The 18,074-nt window shown below is 35.9% G+C and overlaps 1 protein-coding gene across 1 annotated transcript; it reads right to left on the reverse strand.

Moving 5' to 3' along the window:
- Window positions 1–6,085: 6,085 nt before the first annotated feature.
- LOC129939155 (uncharacterized) lies at window positions 6,086–16,076 on the reverse strand. The gene is made up of 4 exons (XM_056047055.1): window positions 15,600–16,076; window positions 14,206–15,530; window positions 13,942–14,135; window positions 6,086–7,318 (listed from the first exon to the last, which is right to left on the reverse strand). The coding sequence occupies exons 1-4, from the start codon at window positions 15,856–15,858 to the stop codon at window positions 7,135–7,137; spliced, it is 1,962 nt and encodes a 653-aa protein (XP_055903030.1). The 5' UTR covers window positions 15,859–16,076; the 3' UTR covers window positions 6,086–7,134.
- Window positions 16,077–18,074: the final 1,998 nt, after the last annotated feature.

The raw sequence follows: 18,074 nt of genomic DNA on the forward strand, positions 1-18,074 counted from the left end.
TATGCTTCTGGACGCAGGAAGTTAAGGTCCGCAAAATGCCAGATTCCTCCAATTAGAGAGAGAATTTATGCTCTACAGGATAGATATCATATGGTTAAGCGAAGTGCGATGGTTGGGATCAGGCAAATACAAGTCACCTACACGTAACACTGTACTGCTCTACTCTGGTCACAATCCATGAAACACTCGAGAAGCTGGTGTTGGGTTACTCCTTACACAAACGGCAACCAGGAGCCTTATTTAGTGGGAGCCCTTTGGGGAAAGGCTTATCAAAGCTAGGTTTCAAAGTAGGGTACGACCCGTCACCATTATACAGTATTACGCACCGACGGAGTTCGCATCTGATGAAAAGAAAAAATGCTTTTATAGTCAACTGGAATACCTCAATGCAAACGTTGGCAGTAACAGCAACAGTGAGAGGTTCATTGACTTCTGCAACGCCAATAGCATTTTTATTGGTGGCAATATGTTTGAACAAAAACTCTGTAATGAAATTAGATGGGTTTTGACGGACAGGCAAGCGTCTCCTCACCAAATTGACCACTTCGCGGTTAGTAGACTTGCCCTTGAGCACCACTTAATGATAGCTACCTTAAGATTGCGTACAGCTACAATTCGAAGATCCAATGGAATAACAATGCTATGTATTAAAATCAAATTGGAAACAGGTTATCTCTTTATCATCTCAGTACATACCTCCAAGATTTACCAGTTTTGTCTATGAAAATTGCATGCATTTAACTGAGAAGATCCACGACCAAATGGGATCTAATGATGAACCTATCAGTCCAACGAGCACCAATGAATTCACAATTATTGATGGTTTAGATTCTTGTGGACTTGTTCAATTTAATGGGGTTGCCAATCAATACAACAACTATTTGGACCTAATATTTTTCTCCGACGCGATAAATACTGACATAGATGTATCTCCAGCCGATGTTAAACTAGTAGAAGAAGACCGTCACCATCCAGCTTTAAATATATCACTGAATATAAATGTGTGCAATATCCCTAATACATCAGTCATCAGAACTTGATGACTGTTTTCACCCTATCCCTGATGGAGTACCATCATGTGTTTTAAAAAAATGAGTGTCTCATTTATCGTACCCTCTGTTTGTTTTGTTCAATGAATCTCTTCGAAGCTCAGTTTTCTCACTATTATGGAAAAGTGCATTTATAACTCCGATTAATAAAAAAGGGTCTAAGAATGAAATTACGAACTACCGGCCGATTGCCAAACTTTCCGTTATTCCCAAACTATTTGAGTCCATTATCTGTAAGATGTTATCCTTTAATTGTAATTCAATTGTATGTGAAAATCAACATGGTTTCGTCCAGAATAAATCAACAATTACAAACCTACTTCACTTCACTTCTTTCAGCCTTGACTCCTTCGAAGATCGTAAGCAAGTAGATTGCGTATTCACAGATTTCAGCAAAGCCTTTGACAAATTGTGTCACAAGACTTTAGTCCATAAACTTAAGGCCTTAGGGTTTAACGTAAAATTCTTGATGTGGATCACGAAGTTATAGCGTTATATTCAGAAATGAATTCTCCGACCAATTTTACGTTAACTCTGGTGTTCCACAGGGTAGCCATTTAGGTCCTTTATTATTTATCTTATATATAAAAGACATAACATCCGTTATAAAAAACTCCTCCGTTTTAATATACGCTGATGACATTAAAATTTTCAAATCTATTAGTTCAATTAATGACTGCTCACAGCTTCAAGAAGATCTTCATAGTTTTAGGGAATGGTGCAATACAAACCGACTTTTATTGAATATTGACAAATGTAAAACTATGTGTTTAACTCGCAAAAAAACAATTATAGATTATAACTATTTATTAGATTCTTCCTCCCTTTGTAAGCTTTCCGTTTTCTCTGATTTACGTGTTATTCTTGACAGTAAATTAACGTTCTGTGACCATTATAACTTTATAGTTATAAAAGCAAACAAAATTCTAGGTTTTATTAAACGTTTTTCTCGTGACTTTCGTGATCCCTACGTCTTAAAACTTCTTTATGTATCATTTGTCAGACCAATACTTGAATACGACTGTATTATATGGGCACCATACTATTCAGTCCATATTGACAGACTTGAAAGTATCCAAAAAAGATTTATGCGTTTTTGTCTTCGTTTTGTTCCGTTTTCTCAAATATTCACACCACCTCCTTATTCTCAGACACTTTTGCTAATAAACCTCCCTACACTTTCACAACATAGACAATATCTCCAATTTTGTTTTATGTTAATTAATAGTTCTATTATATCCGCAACTGCTCTGAATCGTCTAAATTGTAGCTATAGTCAAACTAGCATAAGAAGACAGATACCATTATGTCCAATCTTTAGCAGAACTAACTATGGTATGAATAGCCCTTTAAATCAATTGATTTCAGTCTTCAATAAATTTTATAATTTAATTTCATCTGTTAATGACAATGTTAAAAGTAAACAATTTAAAGAAAGCTTTTTTAATATGGTATAGTATTTAATTATTTCTATGTTAATTAAAATTTTAAATTAAAAATTATGTAAATAGCTATAAGTTTATATTAACGTTAAATAACTAACGGATTAAATAAATAAATAAACAGAGCCCCCAAATTCAACATCGTTAGACTGATGGACCCCACGACCCGTCAATAATTTAGGGACCACCTTTCAGAAGAATCTTGGGCAAGGATTAACGAATGCAAACATTTAAGAACTCGCAAACAGTTAACTGCTGCACAAGGGGAAGAAAGAAACGAGCTGAAAGATGAGATCGTTGCCGCATTTAAAGCACTTAAGAAAATCAAAGCGGTAGGATGGAATTCCCGAAGAGCTTTTACAAGCAGCGCCAACGTCATCAAGCGAACTGCTTCATCTGCTCATAAAAGAAGCCTGGACCACCGGTATTGTAGTCGCCAATATTGTTTTTGTTGGTGATAAGCGATGTACTGCAATCAGCTCTGTCAGGTAGCGGAGAGATCTAATGGACTTTGACATCCTATTTAAAGCACTTAGATTATGCGGACGATGTTTGCTTTCTCTCATAGGATCATGGATATCTATCAAACAATTGTGGAGAGAGAAGAAAAAGTTGTGGGTCTAATTCCGACAAAACAAAAACTATCAGCCTCGGACCCGACCATCCTCTCAAATAAATATTTTTTCTGGAGAGCTTTCAATACCTTGGAAGTATCATTTCCATCGAAGGCGGAGACAAGACGTCATCTGCGGCATCGGCAAAGCAAAAGCGGCGTTCGGTATGCTGTTAAAAATTTGGACTTAACTATAAGCTTAAGAACAGAGCTACGAGCGTTTCGCACAAATGTAGGAATTTTCTTCTTTATGGGTGCATCTTAAGGATTTTCTGGCTAAATTGCTCGTACAGGCTAGTGTGATGTAACTTCAGAAAAATAAAATGTTAGGTCATTCTTCTTTGAGCTTTGAAGATGATGGCGGCAATGCTGTAACCATAAATCTTGAAAGGATCAAAAATATTTTTTGAAGCTAGCGATTGCTGATAGAATAGTAAATCAAAAAATTAAATAATTCCCAAAAATTCATGATTCAATTGGACTTCACGTGTTCCATGTATATTACGTTCACCGAATTCGACTGCACCCAACTTTTTCTTCTTTAACCCATTCTCTCCCATTGTACTTTTTTAAGTACAGTAAAATGAACTAAGTTGATGGAGCCATAAAATTATGGCAATACTGAAAAATGAAACGTTTGACATTTATTCTTCTTTATTCAATAAATTTGAATTTTTCCACATAGTTTTTTCTTACAAAAAAACGAAGTAGGCTTATTTGAAACTGTCTTTTTGTGCATGACATATTATATTTCTACTCGTGTTGTTAGTTGCAAAAACATAAGTGCTCATAAAACTCGTAAAAATCCAAATATTTCGATTTCCTTCCAAAAAATCAAAAGAAATAAAGATAACGTTTAGAAAATTGTAATTTCAAATATATTTCGTTGTATATATAAGAAGGTAAGTTTCGTCAAAGTTTGATGTACTTTAAAAAGTACAACGGGTTTATGCATGCACTTTTTTTAGTTTCTAAAATGAATTTCAAAAGAGTCCCATCGAAAAACTTTTATGGAAAACGCTTTCAAAATCTGGAATCTGCCCTGGACGAACTATACAGCAATGACGATATAGTCAATGCTGATATCGTCATGGTTCCTCCACCAGTAGACTACGTTACGGACGAAGAGGATTTAGATGAAGAAAATATAAAAGCGATATAATTACCGCAAGATGTTCCAGGTGAGGTTGAGATCTTCGGAGTTTTGAATAGATTGACTTTTGAAGAAGAATAACGAAAGCTATGACGACCTTCCGCTGTCCGAGCTAAAAAAGTTAATTGCCCCTCCTGTTTGGACAAAGACAATTTCCCCAAACGAATTTCAAAGAACTGAAAACTATTTGGAAAGAATAAAAAACTGTGCTTCAGATTTGATTGGGCTCAGCGAAGTTGATGTTTTTGAAAAATTGTTTGATGTCGAGCTAAGACAACTTATTGTGAGCCAAAGCATGTTGTATGCTGGCCAAAAAAATCAACACAGCTTTGTATTCAATGAAGATGACTTAAAAACTTTCATTGGTATCTTGTTGTTTTTGGGTTATCATTCTGAAGCTAGAGAATATATGTACTGGAAGCTGTCGGCAGATACCCATGTTCCTATTGTATCCAACAGTATGTCAAGGAACAGGTTTCAAGAAATAAAAAGGTACATACATTTTGCTGATAACAACAACCTTGACTTGAATGAAAAAATGGCAAAACTTCGTCCGCTAAGCCAGCTCATGTGCAAAAAATTTCAAAAATGGGGATATATGCATGAGCATTTATCTATAGATGAATCCATGGTCAAATACTTCGGTCGTCATTCTTCAAAGCAATTCATAAGAGGAAAGCCTGTAAGGTTCGGCTTTAAAAATTGGATGCTTTGTAGCAAGGATGGTTATATGTATCAATTTGATACTTATTGCGGAGCAAAAAATGTTAAGCCTTCTCTAAAGAAATTGCCATTAGGGTCAAGAGTTGTTCTTGACTTACTAAAAAATATTGAATGTCCAACTGACCATGCAATTTGTTTTGACAATTTTTTTACAAGCTATGAACTTATGAAGATTTTAAAATAAAAGAAATTTAGAGCAACTGAAACAGCTCGCGACAATCGGCTCAAAAAATGTCCTCTTCCTCAAAATAAAGAATTTCAAAAGCAAAAAAGGGGTACTTTTGACCACCAATTCGACGAGACCAATGAGTTGCTTTTCGTTAAATGGAAAGACAACAGCTTCGTTACTATAGCCACTAACTACGACAAAATCGAATCTTGCGAGAATGTAAAAAGATGGGACAAAGAACAACAGAAAAAAATTAATATTCCTCTTGTCTTCAAAAACTATAATAAAAATATGGGTGGTGTTGATCTTCACGATCAGTTCATCAACACTTTTTCTATAGAAATAAGAGCGAAGAAGTGGTGGTGGAACATTTTCACATCGATGATTTCATCTACTGTCTCTAATGCCTGGAAGCTTCACAAATTGACCAACAACTACAAAGGTGATTTACTGGAGTTTACAAGAGCTGTTACGCTGCATTATCTCAGATTTCACACTTTGAATCAAGGACAACCGAGACTCGTAATCAAAAGGAGCATAACAGAAAGCCCAGGATACCATTTTGCAAAGAAGTTACCAAATCAGTTAAGATGTCGCCAGTGCCATCAGCGATCGAAATGGTGTTGTGAAATGTGCAATGTGACCCTTTGCATACATAAAGATTGCTTTAAAAATTTTCATATTAATCAAAATTAAAATAGTATGTTTCATACCATTGTACTAAAAAAAGTACACGCTCGTAACTGCTGACCACTATTTTTTGAAAACTTTTTTTTTTGCAATTATTTTAAATTTAAACTCAATAAACAGAAAATATCACAAAAATACAAAATTTCTATTTTTCTATACCCTTGGGTGTTAATGGGTTAAATAACGTCCAGTGAACTTATTAAAACACCATTTTTGGAATTTGATTATTTGTTCTTGTTTATTTATGTATAATAATAATTAATCATCATCATTAATTTTCCTTTTTAAGTGCTTTCTGTTTTTTTCTTTTTTGAAATATGTTTGTTTTTATTTTAATCACTTTGTTTTGCTATAAGTATAGTTTTATCAATCTTTTTTTCGATTTGTTTAAAATATATTTATATATATGTATATAATAATAATATATACGTATATTTTATTTACATATAAATGTATTATACTTTCAGTTGTACCAACACAAGCCATAGGTTATCAATAGGTAGGTTTATATAATATAGCAATAATAATAATAATATAATTACATAATTTAAACATTAATATTCCTTTTCTTTTTTTTAAATCTTTCTTCTTCTTTTTCCTCTTTTTCAATAAGTTTCTTTTCCTAAAATTTGTTAACTTAATTTAAACAAAAACTAAGAGACAAAATACTTGTTTCCTCTTTAATATAATTTGTTGTATTTTTTAAAAATTATAACTATTAAAGAAAATGGTTTCTTTCTTTGAAAATAAATATGCATATTTTTCTTTTGTTCTTTCTTTCTATCTTATTTCTTTTATCACTCAATTTTAGTTTCTTTTTCTTTATATTTTTCAAGGTTTTTGTTTGTTTTTATTTTATAGCCATTTATGCGTTTTTTATTTGCATATAAAGAGGCTTGAGATATACATAATAATAAAAATATTAATAAAAGTCCAACTAAAAAAAGTTTAAAATAAAAACGATTTATATAAAACAAGAAGAACAAAAATTGTTTTGTTTATGTTTTTTTTTGTTATAAATTAAATAATTAAAATTTGAACAATATAGTTTTTAATATTTTATATTTTTGTCTAACACTTTCACATTGAGCTGGCGTAAGATTGCTTTTTGTATTTTTATTTTTGTATGCCAAAGCTGAAAATATTCTTTTCTTTAAATTTTTAATTTGATGATTCAAACAGCAGCAAGGTTTTTTCTGTGTTTTGTTTTAGTGAAGTGTTCTATGCAGGGAGGAGGAGGGAGGTGCGAACATTGCATTTTTAGTTTTTGTTGTGTTAGTTTTTTGTTTAGTTTATTACAAGGATGGTCCGCCAGTGTAGTCATCATAGTCATCACCGCCGCCGCCGCCTTCTACAAAATCGTCAGACATCGGTGGATAGGTTGATGAATTAAAAGAATCATCGTACTCGAAGCGGCTATCTGTGTTTTCGATATCGGCCGCCAACTGACGAAGATTATCCACACCAGCCAAGAGTTGCCTACAAGAGAAAAAGAAAAATGAATAAATGTTAACTCCAACATGTTTATGTTTAATTTTATTTAAATTCGTGCAACTGAAAAACAAAACGTAAAGGAATCATGATGCCTGCAATTTTCATATGTTGCCAGAGAAGGGCTTTTAAGCTGTTGATTGTTTTTTTTTTTTAGAAATTTGTCTACGATGTTCAAGCGACGTAAATCATTCAATGATATCATAACCAATCAATAGAATTCTCTTCGTTCAATACTGTCAAAGAAACTAAGGAAGTTGCAGCAATACTAGCCTAGAGTTGGAAATTATACTAAAGCTTTGGACGTATAAGTCTTATAAACAGGTAAATAAGTGAGAAAGTAAAATCTTATTGCAACGCCGCAGAAAACTCAAACATCTAGCGGATATTTTTTATAATAAGCGCACACTCAAGGGTTTTGAATTCCTTAATATTGTAATGGCTGGGAAAAACAGAGTGTGGTAAGGCGTTTTACATTCGCGTAGTACAGCTAAAGAACGAATCTCTGTACTTGACAGTACGACCGAAGTTGGGCTCGAGGGTATACTGATGAGCATTCCTAGAAACGCGAGTATAACGGTAAAAAAGAGTGAGACAGAAACTTTACGACGATGTTCAAGCGACTTAAATGATCCTATGATGGTGTTATCATTAATTAATTTATGCTAATGCTCTACGTTCAGTGCTGTCCAAGAGGCTTAAGTTGCAGGAGCACCAGCTCAGAGATGAGAGTTATACTCAAGATTTGGACGTATATAAGTCTTTTAGATAACAGCCAGATCAGAGGGGGAGAAAAACTTCTTGCATCGCCTTAGAAAACCCAAACATCTTGCGGAATATTTGGCGACATTGCGTATGTGTTCGTTTTACAAAAGGTAGTTGGTGGTACACATACCGAGAATATCGAGATGTTCAGTCTCCTCGATGCAAGTGCGATCAATGGATAATGGCATGGGGTGTATCTCGCTTTAACGAACCAAGACAGCATTGGGTATTCGAAGCATTAAATTCCACGCGGTTTTTTAATCATCATTGCAGAATGCTGTTTAGGTCGGAACTTATCATATTTTGTCGTTGCAGTTCCACATCCGAAGAAGAGGGATGTGATTCAGAGAACGGATATGAAAAGCTAAGAGTAAATTCGTCAGCGAAACAATGTATTGGATTAGAAGTTGCAGACAGAAGATCATTAATAAAAATGAGAAAAAGTTTTGGAGATACAACAGAAACCCTGGGGCAAGCCATCATTTATTTTGTGGTTTTTAGACTTGAACCCATACTGTTGGCATTGAACGATTCGAAAGGTAATAACTAATCCAATAAAGCAAGAATTCGTGAAAACCGATAGTACTTATTCTCGATAAGAGGGCCTGATGCCAAACCATAACTAATGCTTTTGAAATATCAAGTGCAATAATCTTACTTTCTCCAAAACGATGTAAAGATTTGCTCCACTGTTTTGTGAGATGAACCATGAGATCACCAGTGGAACTATTGTTGCAAAAGCCATACTGCCGGTTATTAAGAAGCTTTCGATCTTCGAGATATTTCTTGAGCTGCTAATTTATCAGCGTTTCCATGACCTTGGAAAGAAGGGACGTAAGTGCAATCGGTCGGTAATTAGAGAGTGAGGAGGATTCGGCTTTTTTGGGAATAGGCTGGACAAATGCTGGTTTCTATCCGCTTGGAACGACACCTGAGGAGTAAGACAGATGAAAAAGCTTACGGAGGGGTTTTGCCATCGTTGAAGAACACCTCTTCAGAACAATAGCGGGGATACCATCCGGACCAGCGGATTGCGAACAAAGATTGGTCCCATAGAATCACTAACTTGCTCAAATACAGGCGGAGTCATAACACTCACTGGGAGCGTAGAATTGGCCGCAAACTGCCTAGCAAAGAGATTAGATTTCTCTAAAAAGCTAACAAAAGGAGTGTTATTTACAACGAGCGTAGGAAGCGAGGAAGAGTTCCTTATGTTTTTTTTACAAAGGCTCAACAATTTGTACTGCCTTGTGAATGTGATTCTTTATTCTACTCGTTTTGAATTTGACAGTACTGTTTAATTTAATAATTTTATAAAACACCGCTGTTTAAAATCATACATTTGAATAATCTAAAAACATTGAAGGAATTGGTTATGTACCAATTTATTTGTGGGGTGCAACAGGCTGCTGAAGAAATTACTACACTCGAACTAAACCTACAAATAACGGTTATCTTAAAAAATTTAATTTCTCAAAATTTATAAAAACTCTTTTCAAGCGCACTGTCAACGTTCAGTGTCAATGCTTAAAACGTTTACGATCACACGTATGACATACTTCGATCAATGCCGTTTCAAAATGCGCAAAACATTGACTATCATACGATTTAACAAAATAAAGTGCAACGGAGTTTGGTTTCATCTCGTCATTGAGAATTTCAATTGAAGTACATAACGTATAAAAAGAATTGAATCGAAAATTGATGGATTAGAAACAAAATTTGTAAATGTATTTGACAATAAAATGGGTAAATTCAAACATGAAAAAATAAATCTGAAAATGAGAAAGTGAGTCCAGTTTTTATAAAACCAAGAAATTTGCCATATGCATTGAAAGAGAACCTGGAAAAGAAATTGATCGTCTGACGACTGACGGCATCCTCGCACCGGTAGAGTACAACAAATGAGGAACTCTTCTAGTTCCTGTGATTAAGTCTGATGGCCGCATCCGACTATGTAACGATTATAAGTCGACAACCAATAAATATCTTCCGCTACCCAGAATTCAGGACCTTCTGCATAAATTATCCGGAGGTAAGAAATATTCAAAAATAGATCTAAAAGAAGCTTATTTACAGATAGAGCTACACGAAGAAAGCAAAAAACTTTGTGCATGGTCTACGTCAAAGGGGGTATATTTAATAAATCGTATGCCATATGGAACATCACCTGCGACATCTAAATTTAAGAGAATTATGGCCAAAATGTTTCACGACATTGAAAACGTCACCATTTTCGTTGATCACATCTTGGTGACTGAAAAAAATGATGATGAGCACATTACAAATCTCGAAAGGATGTTCCAAAGGTTGCAAGATGCTAGTATGACGGTGAAGCTAACCAAATGTGAATTTTTCAAAGAAGAGATTTGCTATTTGGGTCAAATTATCCACAAAACTGGCATAAGAAAGAATCCCGAAGGTGTCAAAGCAGTTCTCAAAGCTGATCCACCTAGAAAAAAAAACAGGTACAAGCATTTGCTGGTCTTATAAATTACTACGGCAGATACATTTCGAATGTATTAATTATCATGGCACCAATGTACAACTATAAAAATTATAAAATGAAAGGGTATTCTGCACTTTGTGGTACGGCTACCAGTGTAAAGTGCGTTTTCATTATACTTTTAATTTAGATGAAAAACCGCGTCGAAGTTATTGCTGTAAGAGAGTGAGAGAACACTACAACAAAAAAGAGATATATTTTTGCATCAGATGAAGATTTTAGGATTGGGCAAGGAATTTGTGAGAGAGAATATGAATTTATAATGAGATATGAATTTAAAATTATGGATGGCAATTAATTTAAATAAAGCAAGTAAAACTATCGTTTTATGGTTTAGGTTGTGGTGGTATGTATAAGATAGAACAGTCTCAATACCTTATAAACATAAAGATGTAATATATTGAGTGATTTAAACAACGGAAATGATGGTTCCCATCTAGGTTTGTGAAGTATTACTCTAATGATCTTCTTCTGGGCTATGATTAAAGACTGCAGGTTGCTGACAAATGCACTACCCCAACAGGAAATACCATATTCCAAGGTATTTAAATTCTGTTACAAATTCAAGTGGCATGCAAGAAACCGTACAACTAGAATGATCACAGCTTGCGTCATGAAGACCAACATTTTCAATAGAAATTTCATTTGACAAGGAAAAGTACATAATCTTGGATTTGCTACTCAGCACCATCTGATGATACTTAAACCAGTTTGCCAAAATAGAGAGATCGATGTTTATTGATACTTTTATTCTATCAACAGAAGGTGCAGAATACGAAAGGGCTAAGTCATCAGCAAAAGCAACCATATGTCATTTCAAAGGCAACTGAAAAATTGAATTTATATAAATAATAAAAAGGAAAGGCCCGAGCACTGACCCTTGGGGGACGCCTACACAAGCACTAGTGATCGAATCACTCATAGTTGTACCGATTCGCACATGCTGGGACCTGTTTTGAAGATAGGATGAGAACATATTTAAAATGTTACTTCTGAATCCATATCTGCAAAGTTTATTTAAAAGAAGTTTGTGGTCGACTAAGTCAAATGCTTTCGTCAGATCAAGAAACAGAGCACCAGATTTATTTGATTTATCGAGTTCATTATTGATGCTTTCCAAGAGAGTCACTACTGCATCTTCGGTAGACTTACCCTTCAGGAATCCAAATTGCAAAGAGCTGAGAATTCTATATTTACCAAGAAACTTAAGCATTCTTTTAGTTATTAATTTTTCAAAAATTTTTGAGAAAACAGATAGCAACGAAATTGGTCTGTAGTTATTAGGGTCTGTTGTGTCACCTTTTTTATGTATTGGAATAATAATTGCAGTTTTAAGGCATTCTGGGAATACCCCACTTTCAAAGCTTAAGTTGACAATATGTGACAAGGGCCTTGTTATAAAAACATTTATTTTTTTAATACTATGCTACTTAAGCCATCTATTCCAAAGGAAGTTTTTGATTTCAAGTTAGCAATCACATGAGATATTTCATTTACGGTAACCGCACTAAAAAAGAAGGAAGACAAAACTAAATCATCATTTGGATGTTCTAGACAAACATTTTCGATAATGGTGTATGATTTTTAACTACATCTTTGAAAACCAGATTAAAATTATTTGCAATATCCGCATCGCTTTCTGAAACCGTATTTTCTGAAAACTCTATGCGTTTAAGTTCATTGGCACCATTTTGTTTTCCTAAAAGATTGTTTATGATGTTCCATTGCTGTTTTGGATTAGACCTACTATCGTAAAATTTTTTCTTGAAGAATGCTTCCTTTTGTTTACTAATTCCATCGAGGATATCTTTCTGCATACTTTTGTAGGCGATCTTTATATTTGGTAGATGTAATTTGCCTTTGTTCTTAATATAGTACTCATTTTTAGCATTGGCAAATGGTACGAAGTTGTCTAGCATGTGGAATTCACAATGCTAATACTCCGAAAACTACGATCAACCAATGGTCAGAAGCAACAGAACCATGGGAGAGAATACATGCCGATTTTGCGGGACCTTTTCTGAATCGGTAATTCTTGGTCATCGTAGACGCCAAAACAAAATGGGTAGACATCTATCCGATGAACAGCATCGATTTGGGTTGCCAAAGACTTTGGCGACAGATAATGGAACTACATTCACAGGCAGTGAATTTCAATCTTTCATGAAGAAAATGGTATTAAACACATAACATCACCACCAGGCCATCCACAAAGCCACGGTTTAGCCGAAAATGCCGTGAAGTCATTCAAGTTGGCAGTGAAGAAAATTTTAGCAGGTGGTGAAAAGCCGGTAGTTTTTATAAGATGAGACCTGAGAGGCTGGTAACTTGTCAATATAATTTTCTTGAAACCATGTCTTAACCGTACTTGACGTGTGATTTGGGTCTCTGTCCCGCTTGAATATTTATTTCAGAAGCTGATCCTCATCGTACGGCAGCATTATATTTTGCAAAATGGAACGGCACTTAAAATGATCCGTTGTACCATCTGTTTGGTGAATAATAGGTTCCAGTACATGCCCTTAAAAATATTCTTACACCAATACGTTACCTTTTCCGTGTTTCACACTAGATTTGGTGGAACGTAGATTTAGTGTCTCTTTGTCTTTGGCTGGTCTGCGAACACGACGCATACCATCGGAACCCTTGAAATTGAATTTGGAGTCGTCCAAAAAGAGTACGTTCCTACATTTTCTAACGATCCAGTTGATGTGGTCATACGGAAATTTTAATCTCGACAGCTGGTTTTTTGTGGAAACAAAACACTTTTTACAGCTTTGAAAGATTTTATCAACAGCTCGCCTCCAAATTGTTCTCGCGCTTACGTTTAGGTCGAATTAGGTTCGTATTTCTCTTTAAAATATGAAAGGATCTTTTTTAATTGATTTTATTATAGCAGAATCCTGTCGTTTTGTTGTTTTTCATGGTCTGTCTCGATGAATCGTTGGAATGACTTTTTGTATTTGTAAAATTTTATTAATCGACAAATTACTGATTTCGGAATGAAATATTATTCCGATATTTTAATTTGAGTAAATCCACTTTTATATTCTTTTATAATTTTACAAAAGTTAGCTAGGAACACTGAATAACACCTAATAAATAGATTCAACTGCACTCGTTTGCCAACACTTTCACAATATCGAGTGTGAAATAAATTACCATAAATGATGGCTGGAGCTTATACGCAGTTTTCTTAGGTGTTTAATTTTTAAAATATGCCATCGACAAGACTTTTATATGAAGAAATTCAGCACTCAATAGGGCTTCAATAGAGTATATTGAATTAAATGAGTTTTTTGGGTAACCTTTTTCCATGAAAAAGTCCCTCGAAACTTACCTTAAATTGCTTTCAGCAGTGGCTGCGGCTCTTTGTAGTTCTCTGGAGATCTGTAGCGATCTGGACGGTCTATTTCTCGACGAGGAACTGGCTGCGGTCGACCTCTGTTCATTATTGCTCCTCCCACCTACAGCTCCATCGCCGCCACCATCTCGAAGCGATTCATTTTCCTTTCGAAGTCCATTGACTTCCGCCTTAAAAAAAGAAAACAAAACCGTTAAAATAAATCAATTTTTCAACACACACTAAAAACCTAAAACTCACTGTCAATTGTTTAACTTGTAAATTCAATTTAGCCACTTGATTTTCTGCAGCAATTGTGCGCTTCTTACTTTGGTCTAGATCCTCCTCCACCAGTCCAATATTCTGCGCCATTGTTCGATTGTATGCCGATTCCATGGATCGTGCTTGTTCGAGAGATCTTTCTAGTTCATTTGTTCGTCTCGTCTGCTCGCCCAGAGCCTGACGCGTCTCGTTTAGTTCAATGCAAAGCCTCTCGTTCTCTAGCCTCAGCCTCGATAGTTGCAAACTCGGTGAATCATCCTCCGGCGAATCCATATTCGACCAATTGGCGGCAGCTGGTAGGCCGGCTGCCACATCCGCCAAACGCTGGGAGGAGTGGATTATCGGACCGTCTGAGAGAAAATCAGGCAAGGTCTGGCATTTGGTGTCTGCCCCTTGACAGGTATTGCTACCTGCAGAGGCGGAGCTGGCAACTCCCCCGGTGATATCCTCGACAAAGTCAATCGGAGAATTCGGTGAATTTGGCGGTGAATGTAGGTTCATTTCATTGCAATACCACGCGTCCATCCAGTGGTCCTGGACAAAGTCTGGCAGAGCTGCTGCCGCAAACTCAGGATTCGGTGGACGCTGATTGGGATTACTTGTGGAACTGTGATGGTTCTGGCTGATTTGGGGCTTGGGAAAGCCCCGTGCTGGCCGAGCGGCATCGGGAACTCTTCTCCGAGGCGATGGTTGCACTTCAATATCGTAGTTGGAGTATGACCGTCTGGGAACAAACTGTTGCCGATCGGGATCTGCGGCGAGGAGATCCTCTTTTGGAGCAGCCGAGCTCGCATCATCGTCAGTGTTTTGACTGATTCGAAAACTCGGCGATGATCGGGTGTTGATTCCTGCCGAGGACGATGAACCACTAACACCGCCCAACATTCCACTCCCGGTCGCTGCGTACTCAGCTAGACTCGCCTGCGAGTCGAAGGAGGAAAATCGCGGCGACCGCTTCATCTTTGAAGACTCCGTGGGAACTGCATTGCTCACATTTCCATTGCCACCAGTAGAAGTGGCGGCACTATTACCACCAATCAACGACGAGGACGATGACTGAGGAACTTTTGGCCGCGCCCCTGTTGAAGTCTGATACATTGTCGTCGTCGATGACGATGTCGTTCCTGTATCATTGTTGTTTACTGCTGAATCTCTTTCAGAACTCAGTGGGGTGGTGCTTATGACGAAACTACTACTGGTAGCACTGCTGCTGGAAGATGGTTCGCGATTGAGAAAATGTTTAAAGGAAAAAGGATTCTCCTCCCGTCGAACTGGTTGCTGTGTGTGGGTCTCACTGTGAATTGCTGAAAATAACTCAAGACATCAGACAACGCTTTCACATTTTGCAAAAAGCATTGTGAAGTACCACTTACCACTGGTTGTTGTTGCCCGGATATTTTTGTAGTCTCCCAATGCTCCTGTTGCCGCTGTGCTTGGAGTGTTGAATTTTGTTGTTGGTTTACAGCTGTTGTCTGTGGCATCGCCATTAGTTGTGGCCACAGGCTGACTTGGAACCGTATTACAGCCACCCAACGAAATCTTCCTCAATTTATCTCCAATAATTGTCGTCTGTGTTTCATTGCCTTCTGTCTCGTTGTTGTTTTGGAGGATTTCTTCGTTTTCATTTGCCATGCCTTCTTATATTTTGTTTGTGTTATGTGTCTTATTTATAATAAAATCAATTATGAGATTTATATAAATCGAGATAAGTTTAGAAAGACGTTGTTTTGTAAAAATTATGAAAAATTGATCTTAGTAGAAAAGGAAAAATTCTGCTTCGTCTCCTTTTTTCGTTTTGGTTTCTTTTTCTTAGTTTTTGATGAAGTTTTTATGACAGAAGACAGAAATTGGTGACAGTTTTGTCATTGCTTGGGCTGGGCTTACATGGCAGAGTTGTTGCCCACAAGTGGAATGGATTCGTACGGTTGGAGCAGATTTCTGAGAAGAATTAAAGACGCCGGCCGTGAAGTTTTTAATTTAATTTTTAAAAAATACCTTAATATCGCAAATCGATACATTTTGATAAAGCTTAGTGTACACAATTGCCAGATCTGCAAATATTGCCAGATCTGCCACTGAAAAATTTGTCTCGAATGGCTGACAATCGTGTACACACCAAATTAATTTGCAGACAAATGGTTTGGCTCCTAATTTGCAGAAAAATATCTGCCAATTAATTTGCAGATTTCTGGCAATCGTGTACACGCAAGCTAACAACCGTGTACACACCAAATTGATTTGCAGAAAAATTTGTTCATCAATCATTTTGAAGACAAATGAATTTGCAAATGTGGCAATCGTGTGTACACAAAATTCACCAAATTTTTTTCATTTTCTGACGTTTCTTCAAACGTCTGACAATGAATAAATTTGCAGATGCCGTTTGAGGAACATTTGCAAATTTATTCATTGGCAGACAAATTTGGAGAAAACTACTAGGTAAATTTTAAGTTGTTTTTTTTTTTTTATTTCAAAAAAAATGTATAAAAACGTTAACATTTATTCAAAATAGTCGGAACTGCTACGTTTTTTTCCATTTATCTTATTTTTTTATGTTTCACTTTGTTTCAGTAGCTTTAAAATTTTCTGACTCATGCGATGTGTGACAAATTGTCACTGACAATGAGCTGAAAATAAATTTGCAGATCCAAAATTTGATTTGGTGTGTACACGGTTGGCAGAAAATCTACAAATGTTTGCAAATCTATTGCTAGCTATTTGGCCAAATTAGTTTGTCAAGATTGTCAGACAAATATTTGGCAACAGATTTGCAGATGTTTGTAGATATATGCAAACCGTGTACACACAAATTGAAATTTTCAGCACATTGTCATCTCATTGTCACACATTGTCAGACGTTTTCAGATCTGACAATGATTGTCAGACCTGGCAATCGTGTACACTAAGCTTAAGTGTAGTTGAAAATGTCGCATTGAGCTTCAACCAATCGTGTGCAAAATAATTAATGTGTGCGAATTTAAAGGTTTTCCAATAACAGAATTTCATTCAAACTTCCCTTTTGAAGATGTCATATGTTGACAGTAATAAAATCTATGTCAGAATGTTAAAATTAAGCAATTTTGTGTCATCGTGAAGCACCTTCTTATCCACGATATTCCATCGTATTTCGCATAAAGACTAAGGTTATTAAATCTTTAAATTGAGTTAACTAACGAACTCAAGGCATTTGATCACCAGCAAAATAAGGCTGTCTTTTAATTGCTTATGACTGGAACTGGAAGATATCTAAGTAGATGAGATTTATTTTCAAAAATACGGTCGACGCGTACTACCGACGAGCAACAAAATTATTTCAACTTTGCAGCTTCTTTGGACTTCCCCGCTGAAATCGTCGGCAAACGCATCCGCGTCAAGCTCAATGGCACACAATTGATTAAGGTGCACTTAGATAAGAGCCAACAAACCACCATTGAACACAAAGTTGACACCTTCACTTCAGTGTACAAGAAATTGACTGGACGAGATGTAACTTTCGAGTTCCTAGAAAACTACTTGTAGTTTTTGTTTCAAGATTACGTTTTAAATCATTCTAAAACAGGAATAAAGAAAGATAAGAATGTCTAAGGATGATTCGAGAGAAAAATTCTTCTGTTGATTTTTGGTAACGTACGTATAGATGGAGAATGGAGGAGAAGATATAACGACGAACTGTACGGGCTGTACAGTGACACTGACCAGTGGCGATTCCTGGTCATAATTTTAGGGTTAGCTACTGGTGTTCTAGAAAATCAAAATACTTTTTCAAGAATAATAGTTCATTTTATTCAAAACGATAGTTCAATAAATCCTTAAATAAATAAAAAAATAATAACGAGCAAAACAAACAA

This window comes from Eupeodes corollae, chromosome 1 (assembly GCF_945859685.1).
Source record: "Eupeodes corollae chromosome 1, idEupCoro1.1, whole genome shotgun sequence".
Taxonomy (NCBI): Eukaryota; Metazoa; Arthropoda; class Insecta; order Diptera; family Syrphidae; genus Eupeodes; species Eupeodes corollae.